Source organism: Chiloscyllium punctatum, chromosome 32 (assembly GCF_047496795.1).
Source record: "Chiloscyllium punctatum isolate Juve2018m chromosome 32, sChiPun1.3, whole genome shotgun sequence".
In the NCBI taxonomy this organism is placed as follows: domain Eukaryota; kingdom Metazoa; phylum Chordata; class Chondrichthyes; order Orectolobiformes; family Hemiscylliidae; genus Chiloscyllium; species Chiloscyllium punctatum.
This window is the reverse complement of record NC_092770.1, coordinates 28,920,545-28,935,476: the sequence shown is the minus strand read 5'-3', so window position 1 is coordinate 28,935,476 and position 14,932 is coordinate 28,920,545. Positions and strand designations below refer to the sequence as shown.

General features: G+C 40.4%; 1 protein-coding gene across 4 annotated transcripts in view; it reads left to right on the top strand.

Moving 5' to 3' along the window:
* The window catches only part of ano6 (anoctamin 6), a 145,861-nt gene that overhangs the window by 93,932 nt on the left and 36,997 nt on the right, over positions 1 to 14,932 (top strand). For all 4 annotated transcript variants that reach the window (XM_072551962.1, XM_072551963.1, XM_072551964.1 and 1 more), the window contains 4 exons: positions 44 to 154; positions 2,234 to 2,349; positions 8,022 to 8,156; positions 11,305 to 11,410. In XM_072551962.1, the coding sequence (XP_072408063.1) occupies positions 44 to 154; positions 2,234 to 2,349; positions 8,022 to 8,156; positions 11,305 to 11,410 (468 nt within the window). The remainder of the gene's footprint in view (positions 1 to 43; positions 155 to 2,233; positions 2,350 to 8,021; positions 8,157 to 11,304; positions 11,411 to 14,932) is intronic.

Here is a 14,932-nt window from a genome sequence, read left to right as displayed (position 1 = left end):
ACACTGCTCTTATGGCTAATTACTTTTCCATCTATTTATGCAGGTCCAGTATATTCTGAACCGCTGCGAATATAAAAAAGGAAATCGAAACAAATTTGGCATCACCAAACTTTTGGACTCAAAGACATACAGTGCAGCTTACACCCTCCATGATGTAAGTAATTATAGAATGTTAATTGATGCATGAAGCCTCCCAACCGGTAGTTAGTAGATGAGGTGAATTTATAAGTAGTATAACAAGAAAATATGTAATAATGTTCAGCGGTATTGGATGATTAGACATGGGTTTTGTGGATGCAAGAGGGGTAGTTTTGTTAACATAAAAGGTACGGGGTGTATTTAGTGTGGTTCGATGCAGCTCGGTCCACCTCACCTGTGGGAGAGGCCATGAGTTAGTCTTCTATCAGTGGGAAATTCTGAAGCGGTTAGACTGAAGGTGGGAACTTGCTAACCTTGTACGAATAAGCCTTTGGTTTGTTTGTTGGATGGAGTCAAACACCAATGTTTGCTTGTTGGAGATACTAAGGACTGCAGATGTTGGAGGCCAGAGTCGATAAAAAGTGGAGCTGGGAAGGCACAGCAGGTCAGGCAGCATCAGACACAAAAGTCAGCATTTCAGGTCGGGGGGGGGGGGGGTGTTGGTGGGGGTGGGGAAGGAGGCTGAGGGCAACTTGGATGGGATGGTGGTAGGTGGATGCAGGTAGGGGGTTATGTGATTGGGAAGGGTGGAGCAGACAGGTGGGAAGGAAGATGGTCAGGTCAAGGAGGCAGGGAGGAGAGGGAGGGTTGGGGATGGGGAAATTTGAAGCTGACCTAACCTGTCCATCTTCCTCCCCACGTATCCATTCCACCATTCAATCACAATAACCCCCAACCTGCAACCACCTATCACCATCCTACCTACCTTCCCCAGCCCCATCTCCCATTTATTTCTCAGCTCCCTTCCCCCTCCCCAGTCCTGATGAAAGGTCCTGACCTGCTCCTCTGATGTTGCCTGACCTGCTTTGCCTTTCCAGTTCCATGTCTTATTGACTAATGTTTGTTTGTTTGTTTGTTCCTTGATATGCTACTGGACAGAACTAAACTGTGTTTGTGTGTATATGTATAAATATGTTTTATGACTAAAGTAAATTTTGAAATTTAAAAAAAAAGTTGAAATCAGTTAAATAAGAGCCTACCAGAATTTAATGGCACTTATCGATTAGGTGCAAGCGATGCAGCCCTCCTGTGTTTCCAGAAGGTCACCGGGCACTGCAGCTTTCCTAGAAACAGGGTTGGTTCCTTCATTGAGCAGCATTTAGAGTCAGATGAAGGAATCTGCCATTCGGCAGGGGGATAGCTGCTTAAAGCCACCTGCTAACTTTACCTCTGATCACCCCTTCTCCCATCCCCACACTCCTGTAATCCCAGTCCCATGATCTCTATTCTGCCATCACTCACTTGGGGTGTAGTGTCTCTTTGAGATCCTCCGGTGGCACTAACAACAATGAGGAGCTACTGGCCTTGGATAGCTAGAAGCTCTTGGTGTGTTGTATTTTTTTTATCCCCTGGGTCTTGTGTATTGAGCAAGGCCCAATGGTGGCCACTTTCTAAGACATCTTAATTATTTTAAATTGTAGACATTTAGCGGCATTTATTTTAACAAAATAAATCTCTCATAATCTCCCTTCTCGAAAAAATTCTGATAGCTACTGGGATACTGTTATTCTATCCTCCCAGGGACCTGAGTATCGATTCTTAATTTGTCAACTGAATAATAAAGGATGGTTTTTATCTGACACTCGAATGTGAATAAGCAGTTGTACAGTGCAAGAGCAGAAATTGCTGGAGAAACTCTGCAGGTCTGTCAGTATTTGTATGAAGGTGACTGCTAATCTGTTGCATCCTGCACTCAACTTCTGTTGGTGCAATGGTAGTGTCCCTACCTCTGATCTAGGAGACCTGAGTTCAAGTCCCACTGCTGCAGAAGCGTGTAAAGACATCACTGAACAGGTTGATTACAAAATATAGAATTATTTGCCCATAACAGTGTTCTCCCAGTTTTTTGTCAATTGAAATCTGTCCTTAAATATCAGCAAGGAATTTTACAGTGCAGCATTGTAGTCTGGCCTATCCCATTCTTGTACACTTAGATATAATGCAGGAAATTTCAGAAGAACGTGACCAAAAACTCAACAAAATAAAGAATTCTTGTTAATGAATGAAGTCTGATATTTGCCTGTCTCTCTTCCAGTGTAAGTTCAATCAGCAATCATCAGACCCGTTATGCCCCAATGAGAGATACCTTTTGTATGAGGAGTGGGCACATCCCAAGAACTTTTACAAACTGCAACCTCTGGATCTCATCAGGTACTATTTATAATACTTCAGCTGCACTCACCAGCTAATCTCTCAAATTTCCATTTGCTGTGCGTAGCCCAATGGATACACACAAAACATAAGTCTGCTTGTTCTCTGCAAACATGATTGCAGCTTGAAATTCCTGCTATGTACTAGAAACTCTTCCAAGGCTGTTCAAATTGAATTTGTATAATAAAGAAAGAAAACCAGAACTCGAAGCTGAAGGAGCAATCTGTCATTTGTGCTTTTTTGTACAAATTATTGCAACCAAATACCTCACTGTACTGATAACCATATGGGGAGGTTAAACGTGATGCCGAACCTGTGAGGTATTTGTTTGCAATAGCTTGTGCACACATGTCTGTGATTGGATTCATCTGCCATTATTGCATACACATCCATTGAACTGATAGGGTGCTTCATCATTATTTGTTAAATGAAGTGCAGTGTAGTGCGCATGTTAAATCCAGACGTTTATACGACATCTTAGCATTAGCAGAGAGAAATAAAATCCTATAGAAAGTCACATGATCTCTAATTTGAGTGAGAAGAGAAAACATTCATGATCAAATGGCATCATGTTTTGGGACCAGATTTACCAACATATGATTTCAGGTACTTTAGTTGAAATATGTTGGCCTGAAAATTCAAGACGATTTAATTTTTGATGTAAATTTAATAATGAAAATAGTTTTAGTACACTAAGAATATGGGAAACTCGTGGAATGCGATTGAGTTGTGTATTTGATTTTTTCTAATCTATCCAAAAGGATTGTACAGCTTCCCAGCAATGTTTCCTGGAACCCACTGGAGACCACCAATACATTTCTGCATTCTCATTTGTCCCTCTTTAGTTCATAGATGTGGAGATTCTACTTAACACCTTCCTGTTGAGATGATGATCTGGAACAAAGCAGAGAGTGGAACTCAACTCCAGGCACACTCATAGCAATGCTGCCCCACCTTAGTGAATAAAAGCAACTGTTTCAATGAGGAAGGAGAATTTAAACTCACTCAGAGTGGGCCAGAGAGGATTAACAATATAAACACATAAAACAGAGTGCCAATCTCCTCTGTGCCTGCTATATTTACAGAGCAGCAAGTTGTATTCCATGTCAATCCTGCTTTTGCAAAATGGAGCATTTATTACAATATCTAAACAGCATATTTGGGGAAACTTATTTTAAATGTAATGCCTGTTGGATCCCAGGGCTTGTGAAACCAAGGGCTGACTTTAATGGGCCTGCAGGAGTGAGGTAAGAAACAGAGAATTCCTAAAACTCAGGAGGGGACATACTTTTATCTGGAGCCCCGATATCAGAAATGTACAAGTATCGGGAAAAATGAAGGGTGTTGTAGTTGCTGCAACATTAAAAGGGTGTCAATTAAACTTAAAATCAAAAGAACTGCAGATGCTGTAAATCAGAAACAAAAACAGAAATTGCTGGAAAAGCTCAGCAGTATCCTGGGATCGGTCCCATCTGGCCGTGGATTTACCTTAATGGAAAGAAATCGAGTTAACGTTTCGGGTCAAGTGACTTTTCCTCAGATCTCTGTTTTTGTTGTCAATTAAACTTGTTGGATATTAAGATGAATTTTCTTAGATCCAAATGTGATTTTACATTGATGTTTGAATTTAACAAATGGCATGTGAGGCCTTTGAATCTTCCAAATGGTTAAACCTATTGTCAATGGAACAAAAACACCAAGCTGTCTGTGGAGTTCAGTTATTGTGAGATTGATCGTTCGCTTAAAGGGGAAGAGTTGGGACAGAGTTATTACTGGCCAATGGTATTAGACTTCAAAAGCTGGAGCTGCCTAGGGTGTTGGGTTATGGAAATGGGAACAAAGGGTCATCAGTGTGGAATAACAAAGAAAATGTTTTGCTTTTAATGTCATTTACCAATCTCATTTCTGAGGTAAGGAGACCAAAACAGCACACAATATTCTGGGAGTGGTCTCACTGAGACCCTGTACAATTGCAACAAGACATCCCTGTTCCTGTACTGAAATCCTGTGTGATGAAGACCAACATATCATTTGCCTTTGTCACCAATTCTTATAAAGGATTCTAACATTTTCCAAATGACAGATGCTACATTAACTGGTCTATATTTTCCCGCTTGCTTTGTCTTTTTTCTTTAGAACATAAGTGATACATCTGCAATTTTTCAATCTACTTGAAAGTTGCAAGATTACACCAAGACATCCATTATCTTGGCAACCACTTGCTGTAAGACCCCAGGATGCAGGTCAGCCAGTGGGCTGAGAAGTGGCAGATGGAGTTAATTCAGATAAATGTGAATGCTGCATTTTGGGAAAGCAAATCTTAGCAGGACTTATACCCTTAATGGTAAATTGCTGAACAAACAGACCTTGGGGTGTAGCTTCATAGCTCCTTGAAAGTGGAGTCGCAGGTAGATAGGATAGTGAAGAAGGCGTTTAGTATGCTTTCCTTTATTGGTCAGAGTATTGAGTACAGAAGTTGGGAGGTCATGTTGTGGCTGTACAGGACATTGGTTAGGCCACTATTGGAATATTGCATGCAATTCTGGTCTCCTTCCTATTGGAAAGAAAAGATTTACAAGGATGTTGGAGGATTTGAGCTTTAGGGAGAGGCTGAACAGGCTGGGGCTGTTTTCCCTGGAGCGTCGGAGACTGAGGGGTGACCTTATAGAGGTTTACAAAATTATGAGGGGCATAGATAGGGTAAATAGGCAAAGTCTTTTCCCTGGGGTCGGGGAGTCTAGAACTAGAGGGCATAGGTTTAGGGTGAGAGGCGCCTCACAGCGCCAGAGACCCGGGTTCAATTCCCGCCTCAGGCGACTGTCTGTGTGGAGTTTGCACATTCTCCCAGTGTCTGCGTGGGTTTCCTCCGGGTGCTCCGGTTTCTTCCCACATTCCAAAAATGTGCAGGTTAGATGAATTGGCCATGCTAAATTGCCCGTAGTGTTGGGTGAAGGGGTAAATGTAGGGGAATGGGTCTGGGTGGGTGGCAGGTCGGTGTTACTTGTTGGGCCGAAGGGCCTGTTTCCACATTGTAAGAAATCTAATCTAATCTCTGTGACTCTATTATGTTCAGGAAATGTGTCAAGCTTAAATTAATGGGAATAGTAATGCGACTTATCTCCAGTCTATCAATGTCCCAATACTCTCTTGCTGATCGGCACAGGCCTTTTTGGCCTGAAAATTCAGCCACTGGGTGATAAAGCAATATTAAAAACTGAGCTTTGTACTCTTTCACAACTTCTCCTTTCCTCTAATAGTTCAGGAGTGGCGATAGACTAGTGGTATCGTTGGGCTGTTAATCCCGAGACCCAAGTAATATTCTGGGGAATTGCTTTTGAATATTGCCACATCAGATGGTGGGATTGAATTTAATGAAAATCTGGAGTTATAAGTTAAAAATATGATCACGAATCAAGTTTTGGCGAACTACCCCTGTGGCTTACTAATGTCCTTTAGGAAAGGATACTGCCACCCTTACCTGGTCTGGCCTTACATGTGACTCCATACCCACCACTATGTGGTTTAAATGTGGCTTATTCTCAACTGCCCTCTGGCCAATTAGGAATGGCCAATAAATCCTGACTTAGCCAGAGATGCCCTCATTCTATGAATGAATAAACAAAACAGCTACAAATGATGAAGCTTGTTCCAAGAATATCAGAACAATCTATAAATATCCACTTTCCTGATTAAGATGGATCCACATCACTATTCCCTCGTAGCTACATTGTGCAGTGGAGTTATAAAGCAGAATTTTACTTAAATTAATCTCACTTCATAATTGTTTTTACATTAACAATGTCACACTTTTAAGCTCAATAGGTTCCATCACATTTGCTTCTTATTGAATAAGTAATCTCCTGGTTATGTTGTGCACAATTTATTTAAAGATCATTAGGGAACTGCATCTCATAGTGAGCATAATGCGTGTATCTGGTATTATGCTTTTTCATATCACAGCATGTTGGCAAACCTTTGCCCAGATCGTATTTCATTCTTTAAACTAGTGCTAAAAAATACACATCCAAATTAAAACATAACATAACTAAAGTATGAACAAGGAGAAAGAGATCCTAGCTGATCTGATTATAATGTCAAATCTGTACTGCTGCCTTACCCTGATTACTCTTACTTTTCAAAACATCAGCTGATATAAGCCTAGTCTATCCAGCCTTTTCTCACTGTATGTTTTGCCTTCAATAGTATTTTCGCTTTTGTTCAATAACAGATCACAGTAGATTTAAGATGTGAATTATCCGCAAGTTTTCATTGAGCATTTTATAAACCTGTGTGGCGCTGATGAATATATTATGTTAAGAACATGAAGTAGTGATGATTATCAAAAAATCTTGGCGAGCTTCCAGCTTTAATACTGCCGAACGTGTGGAAATACCACTTGAAGAAAAATGATCCAAGTACAAGTCTTTCCGCAAAATATTCAAAATTCATCTTCTTCATATCAAAATCAGTAATGCTTTAACAATAAATTATCATGTAAATGTTCTAAAACTGTTGCTCCACAGGAGACCAATCAAAGGAGCAGATGTAGTGTTCCTTCAGTCTGTGACTAACAATCTGCTGACTGACCTTAGTAATTGGGAAATTCAGAATTCACATGATTACACAAAGGGTCTGTAGAGGGGTATAGTCAGGTTAAGCGAGTGGGTAAAAACTCAGCAGATGGAGTATAATGTGGGAAAATGTGAGGTTACGCACTGGCAGGAAAAGAGAAAAATAGTAGAATGAATTAACTATTATCCATAATGAAGATTTAAATGGAGAAAGACTACAGAAAGTTACAGCACAGAAGGATTTGGGAGTTTTGCATAAATCATTAAAAGTTAGCATGCAATATCAGCAGGTAATAGGGAATATAAAAGGAATGGATTATAAAAATAGGGTGATCTTGCTAAAACTATACAAGACACTAGTCAGACAACAGCTGGAATAATGGAACACTTTTGGGTCTCTTATCTAAGGAAACAAATTAATGGCATTGAGGCTGTTTAGGTAAGGTTTCACTGGGATGATCCTAATGTGGAGGGATTGTCCTGTGAGGAGAGGTTGAGTGGGTTGGGCATGTACTCATTGGAATTTAGAAGAATGAGAGGTGATTTTACTGAAGCATACAAGATTTTTAGGGGATGTACAAGTATAGTTGCAGAAAGGTTGTTTTCCCTTTTTGGACTGGGACGTAATCTCAGAACAAAGGTTCACATATTTAAGACAGAAATGATCAGGAGTTTCTTCTCTCAGATGGTAGTGAATCTATCAAATTCTTTACCATAGAACCTTTTAGAGTCTGGGGCATTATACATATTCAAAGCTGAGGCAGAGACATTTTTATTCAGTAAGGGAATCGAGGGTTATGGGATAAGGCAGGAAAAGGGAGTTGAGGATCATCAGATCAGCCATGATCTCATTGAATGGCGAAAAAGACTTGATGGGCTGAATGGCCTACATATGTCCTTACATCTTATGTCTTTATCACCAGGCCCAGAACTGTGCCGCTGAGTAGTCATGCTGTGAAAAGGAACATGCAGAATCTACCATTAGAAATTCCAGTTCTGCCATTTTGTCAAATACTTGTTTATGTAATTGGTATGTTGCCTTTGCAATTTAGAATATCATTATCTTTGTCAAAAGTTTTTCTTTTCAATTTTGCATTGCAGGAAGTATTTTGGCGAGAAGATTGGAATCTACTTTGCTTGGCTTGGTTTCTATACAGGGATGTTGGCCATTGCTGGATTTGTAGGACTTGTCTGTTTTATTTTTGGAATACTGACTCTGGATTACAATACATGGAGGTATGTGGGAAAATATAACACCTCAGTGGCATCCAAATAAAATTTCATATTGATGTGGCCAGTGTTCTGATCACTGCGTAGTTTGCAGCTTTCTGCTGGTACCCATTTCATGATCACATTTTTCGCCTCCACAGTGCTCAGTGGTTAGCACTGCTGCCTCACAGCGCCAGGGACCCAGGGTTGGATTCCTCCTTCGGGCGACCGTGTGTGGAGTTTGCACATTCTCCCTGTGTCTGCATGGACTTCCTCCAGGTGTTTCGGTTTCCTCCCACAGTCCAAAGATGTGCAGGTTGGGTGGATTAGCTACGCTAAATCACCCACAGTGTCAGGGATGTGCAGGCTGGAGGGATTACCCAGGGAAAATGCAAGATTACGGGATTGGGTAGAGGGGCATAGGTCTGGGACGGATGCTGTTTGGATGGGCCGAATGGTCTGCTTCCATGCTGTAAAGGTACTATGTTTATTGTCAAAATATTATCACAGATTTGTTCTGCAGTGTACGTTTCAAATCCAATCATCATCTTTTGCTATGCTACTGACTAGGGCCTGATAACCTGTAAGTCTCACCACATTCATCGATTGACCACCTACTTTCATACCTCTCTGTATCTCTTTGAGATGCTTCTGTGAACATGGCTCCTGCAGTGATGTTAGCACTGGTCATAGTAGGCAATGGTGTCTCACCCCATGCCCAATTTCAAAAGTTTTGTTTCACTAAATACTGTTCTGATTCAAGCAATCTATCCTTTGCACAGAGCTGCATTTATTCTCTCAATGGTGGAGGAGGAAAGGTATTTCATCGAGAAATGACAAGGTTGGACTCTAAGGCATAAGGACTTGTCAAAGAAAGGGTTTTAAGGAAGAATCGAGGGATGTGGCCCAAGAAGGAAGAAGAAAATAAAATTGTTAGACATCGTGAAATTGAAAGTAGAAGGCTCCTATGGGCAACAGATTAGGAAAGTACGAGAGTTGGAGAAATGTGCAAAGAAAATGAGAAATTAACCATGGGTGGATCACCATTTCCACTAACAATAACATTGATTAGAATCTTTTAGGGCCTGTGCGATGATGAGATGTGTGGCAGAATTGGACAAAGTATCTGGTGAGGTCTATTCTCAATCTCAAGAGCAGTTCACTCCACCTTGTCATAATGATATGGAGAAATTCTCACGAAACAAGGGCAAGTAGCTAATTAAGGGGGATTATCGCTTTTTAAACACCTTGTTGATAGCACAACTCACCTCATTAATATTCAACTTTCTATCTTGCCTAACTCACCAAACCAGCTAGATGAAATGATTCAGAAAAGGCTTACAAGGATGTTGCCAGGGCTGGACAATTAGAGCTATAGGGAGATTCTAGATTAGAGTGGTGCTGGAAAAGCACAGCAGTTCAGGCAGCATCCAAGGAGCAGTAAGATCGATGTTTCAGGCAAAAGCCCTTCATCAGGAATAGGTATTCTTATTCCTGATGAAGGACTTTTGCCTGAAACATCGATTTTACTGCTCCTCGGATGCTGCCTGAACTGCTGTGCTTTTCCAGCACCACTCTAATCTAGACAGTGGTTTCCAGCATCTGCAGTCATTGTTTTTACTTACGCTATAGGGAGAGGCTGAATAGACTGGAGCTGTTTTCCCTGGAACATCGGAGACCTTATAGAGGTTTAGATAGTGATGAGGAGCATAGATAGGGTACATAGACAATGTCTTTTCCTGGGGTGGGGGAGTCCAGAACTAGAGGGCATAGTTTTAAGGTGAGTGGGGGGGGGAAATTTAGAAGGGACCTAAAGGGACATCTTTTTCACACAGAAGTCGGTGTGTATATATGGAATGAGCTGTCAGAGGAAGTGGTGGAGGCTGGTACAATTACAACATTTAAAAGGCATCTGGATGGGTATATGAATAGAAAGGGTTTAGAGGGATATGGGCTGGGTGCTGGCAAATGGGTCAAAATGAATTGAGGATATTTGGTTGGCATAAACAAGTTGGGCTGAAGGACCTGTATCTGTGCTGTACAACGCTATGTCTCTATGACGTCAAGAAAACTCACCATGAAAAGCAGAATCATACCTGCATTCAGCTTGCTACTTACTCAGAATGACCTCTATGTTGGACACTTAGCAAAGAAAATAAATCACAGGATGGGTACTGGAGACGGACACCCCACCCCCCAAACATCCACGTCACATTGGGATGAGTGATCCAGATCTCCGTTGAGACTGAGTGTCAAAGTCTGTGCTGGGGCTGTGGGTTCAGAACATCACCAAGAAGAAAGAAAGAAAAACACAATGTGGGGGGAAGATAAAAGAAACAGACAGAGCAGATGAGCCCTGGCTGGGCAATCCTAATTTGCCACCATCTTGGATCTGATTATTGAGTGATTATTGAAATGAGTTTGGTACAATATAGCAAGAAGAAATCATCACACTAGAGAAATCATCCAAAAACCTCAACATAACTTGGATTTGGTCAAAAAATGTAAGATTAAGTCCATTGAAATGGCTACAAACTCATTAACTGTATTTCTGCATCTAGACTTAATTATTAATTGATGGATTAGCCTTATTCTGTTGTTGCTTATTGACTAGTCTGGCTGTAAAGCTTTTCTATCATTCGTTATAAATATAGGTTAAAGATTCCAGGTTGAATATTTGTGAGACATCAGGGGCTGAATTATACCAAACGTCAGCTGAGTGTAAATTTCAGAGAGTTTTGGGAAAGGTTTCTGTCTGTGAGCTTCATCAAAATAGTTTGTGAAATTGTCCATAACACGCTTTATTATGGAGGCACCAGACCTCTACAGCATGCATATGGGCATTCAGAAATGATGGGGAAAAAATCTCTCCATGGCTGCTGGAAATCTGAAATAAAAACATTTATTTGAATTCAGCTTTTGGTCAAGTTTGTGACCTCTTCAAAGTGTAAAAAGTGCAAAATTTGTTGAATTTTACATTTTACGGTAAGTCATGATTTTTAAAATCACTAGTAGCGATTTGTGTGTGGTTACATCACCACTTTACCACAATTTGTCATCAGACAGAATATATGAAATTATGCTACAAGCTTTCATGTTGCAAATAACTACATTATGGATAAGTAGTTGGATTATATTACAGCAATTATAATTTTGCTTTCATTTTGATTTACAGTCAGGAAGTGTGTGATCCTGAGATCGGAGGTCGTATGATCATGTGTCCCCAGTGTGATCGAGATTGTAGTTATTGGAGACTCAATATTACCTGTGAATCATCGAGGGTAAGTGCACCGATGTGTATGCATTATATACAGTCATACAGCACAAAAGAGGCCCTTCGGCCCATCAGGTCTGCACCAACCTATCGACACTAATCCCACTTTCCAGCACTTGGCCCATTGCCTTGATTCTTATGAGGTTTCAAATCTTCATCACAAATGCTTTAAAGCTTGTGAAGTTACCTGGCTCTACTACTGTCCCAGGCAATGTGAGATGAAAAGACTTTCCCACCACCAGCTAGATGAAAATACTTTGCTTCAAATTCCCTCTAAATGTCTTGCCCTTCAATTTAAAATTATGTCCCCTTATTACTGACCCTTCAAAATAAAGTGAACAGCGGTTTCCTATCCATCCTGTCAATGCCCCTCATAAACTTATACATCTTTATCAGACCCGCCCCCCCCACCCCTCAATCTTCCCTACTTTAAAGAAAGCAACCCAAGTCTATCCAGCCTCTCTTCAAAGCTGAAATGGCCCAGGGCAATATCCTGGTGAATCTCCACCGCATGCCCTCCAGTGCAATCACACCCTTCTTATAGCATGACGACCAGAACTGCAACATAACCAGGATTTAAACGTAATTCTTAAAATAATCAACAATTAGAATTTAATTGCAGTGTGCTTCAGCAGATTCACACTATACTCAGAACAATAACTGTTTGTCTCTTTGTGGATGCTGTCAGAACTGCTGAGTTTTTCCAGCACTGTGTTTGCCCCAGAATTTCGGCAGATGCTGGAATCCAAGGTAGACATCAGGAGGTGGGGAAGTCGACATTTTGGGTGTATCCCTCCTTCAGGACTGTGGTGGGTGGAGGGGGAGCTGCAGATTTTCAGTATCCGCAGTATTTTGCTTTTAATTACTGTGTGGTTCTTATTCAGGATAGTTTTGGGTACCTGAAATTAAAAAAACCTATAAATAAATGATAATTTATCCAGAACAGCAATAGGATTTTATTGCTCGGTAAATTTATGAATTAATAGACAAATTAAGAGGTTTACGGCAAAGCGGAAGAGAAATGTTTTGCTGTTGCTTAATACATCTCAAAAGTGTAAATTACATATGGTGTTACGTGTTCTTATAATATTTCAATCCAATCAGGTGTCATGTAAATTAAACACTTGAAAACAAAATAGTTGGAAGTATTCACATTGTAAAATCTTAAGTAATAGGAGCAGAAGTAGGAAATTCAGCCTGTTGAACCTGCTCCACGATTCGATAAGATTCTGGTTGTTCTGACTGTGGCTTTCACTCCAGTTTCCTCTCTGTTCCCCTTAACCTTTTGACCCCCTTAAAGATCAAACATTTGTCTAAATCAGTCTTGACTATTTTCAAATGCCCAGCCTCTATTGCTGTCTCCAGGAGAGAATTCCAAAGAATAATAATCACTGGAGAATAAATTCCTTCTCATCTTTGCCTTAAGTGGAATCCTCTTGGTTTTCGTTTCTGACCCCCAGTTCGAGATTCCCTCCGGAGAAACATCCAGTCAGCATCTACCTTGTCAATCACCACAAGCATCCCAACCTCACCCACAAAAATCTTGGTATCTTTTATGTTCTAATAAAACGCACCTTTCAGACTTCTAAACTCTAATTAGTGTAGGCACAAACTGCTCAAGTTTTCCACTTAATACAAGCCCTTAATTTTAGAAATTAGCCCAATGAACTTTCTTTGAACTGATTACAGTGCAGGTCTATCCCTCTTTAATTAAGATGACCAAACTCTATATTGTAGTCTAAATGTAATTTCATCAATAGTCTTCAAAGAAAAAAAACCTTCTCACTTTTATGCTCCATTCCCCCTCACCTTGAACAAAAGGTCAACATTCCATCTGCTTTCCCTCATACTTGTACTGGCATGCTAAATCAGGGCCACATGGCTTCCTCCTTATTGCAGCATTCTGTAGTCTACTTCCATTGAAATAATGTTCTATTTTTCTATTCTTCTCACCTAAGTGAACAATCTCATATTTTCACACATGATACTCCATTTGCTAAATTTTTGCCACTTATTTAACCTAACTATGTTCCTTTTTAAGCCATTTGTATCCCCTTTGCAACTTTCTTTCTTACCTATCTCGGTTTTCTCTGCAAATTTCACTGCAATGTAGTTAGACCCTTCATCTAAATCATTAACATAGCCATAAAGAGTATTTAGATAGGACCATAGATACCCAGCATTGATCCCTTCGACACTCTATTACAGTTTGCCAACCTGAAAATTACCAATTTATCCTGACTCTGTTTTCTTTTCATTACCCAATCCTCAATGACAGTACGTCACCCTCAGTACCATGAGCTCTTGAGATGAGAAACTATTTGTGTGGAATTAGTCAAATGCTTCTTAACAATGCACTGTATGTTAAAAAGCTAAAATGGCTGATTTAAGAAAGAGAATCTGTTTTAAACCAGAATCACATTCTGCAGATGGTTTCCAAGTAGAGCTGTATAATGTGAGGTAATCTCTGAGATCATCTCTCTTTTTCTGTAATGTTTACTAAGAATGTTTCCTGGTCAGACCTAGGAGGGTTACAGTGCGGTGTTAAAAATTATATTTGCATGCCTATGAGTCACTGATATTTTCAGTTTTGTGTAACTGTCCTTTAGAGTAAACATCTTTGACAGATTGAGTTACCTTTGTAAGCTTTTCATTTTGCAGGAAATGCAAAACTAAAAACACTTACAATTGTACCTTAATTTCAATTGCAATTTCAAAATGTAATCAGTGGAAATTAAGTGCAATGTAATTAGATTTTCACTTAGAGTCATAGAGATATAGAGACGTACAGCACAGAAGCAGACACTTCGGTCCAACTCATCCATGCTGACCAGATATCCTAATCTAATCTAGTACATTTGTCAGCACTTGACCCATATCCCTCTAAGCCCCTCCTATTCATATAGCCATCTAGATGCCTTTTAAATGCTTTACTTGTACCAGCTTCTACCACTCCCTCTGGCAGCTCATTCCATACACACACTACCTTCTGCGTGAAAAAATTGCCCTGTAGGTCCCTTTTATATCGTTCCCCTCTCACCCTAAACCTGTGTCCTTTAGTTCTGGACTTCCCCACCCCAGAGAAAAGACCTTATCTATTTACCGTATCCATGCCCCTCATGATTTTATAAACCTCTGTAAGGTCACCCCTCAGCCTCTGACGCTCCAGGGAAAACAGTCCTAGCCTATTCAACTTCTCCCTATAGCTCAAACCCTTCAAACCTGGCAACATGCTTGTAAATCTTTTCTGAACCCTTCCAAGTTTCACAACATCCTTCCAATGGGAAGGAGACCAGAATTGCACGCAATATTCCAAAGGTGGCCTAACCAATGTCCTGTACAGCTGCAATATGACTTCCCAACTCCTAGATTCAGTGCTCTGACCAATAAAGGAAAGCATACCAAACACCGCCTTCACTATCCTATCTACCTGTGACTCTACTTTCAAGGAACTATGAACCTGCACTCCAAGGTCTCTGTTCAGCAACACTCCCCGGGACCTTACCATTAAGTGTGTAAGTGCTGCTTC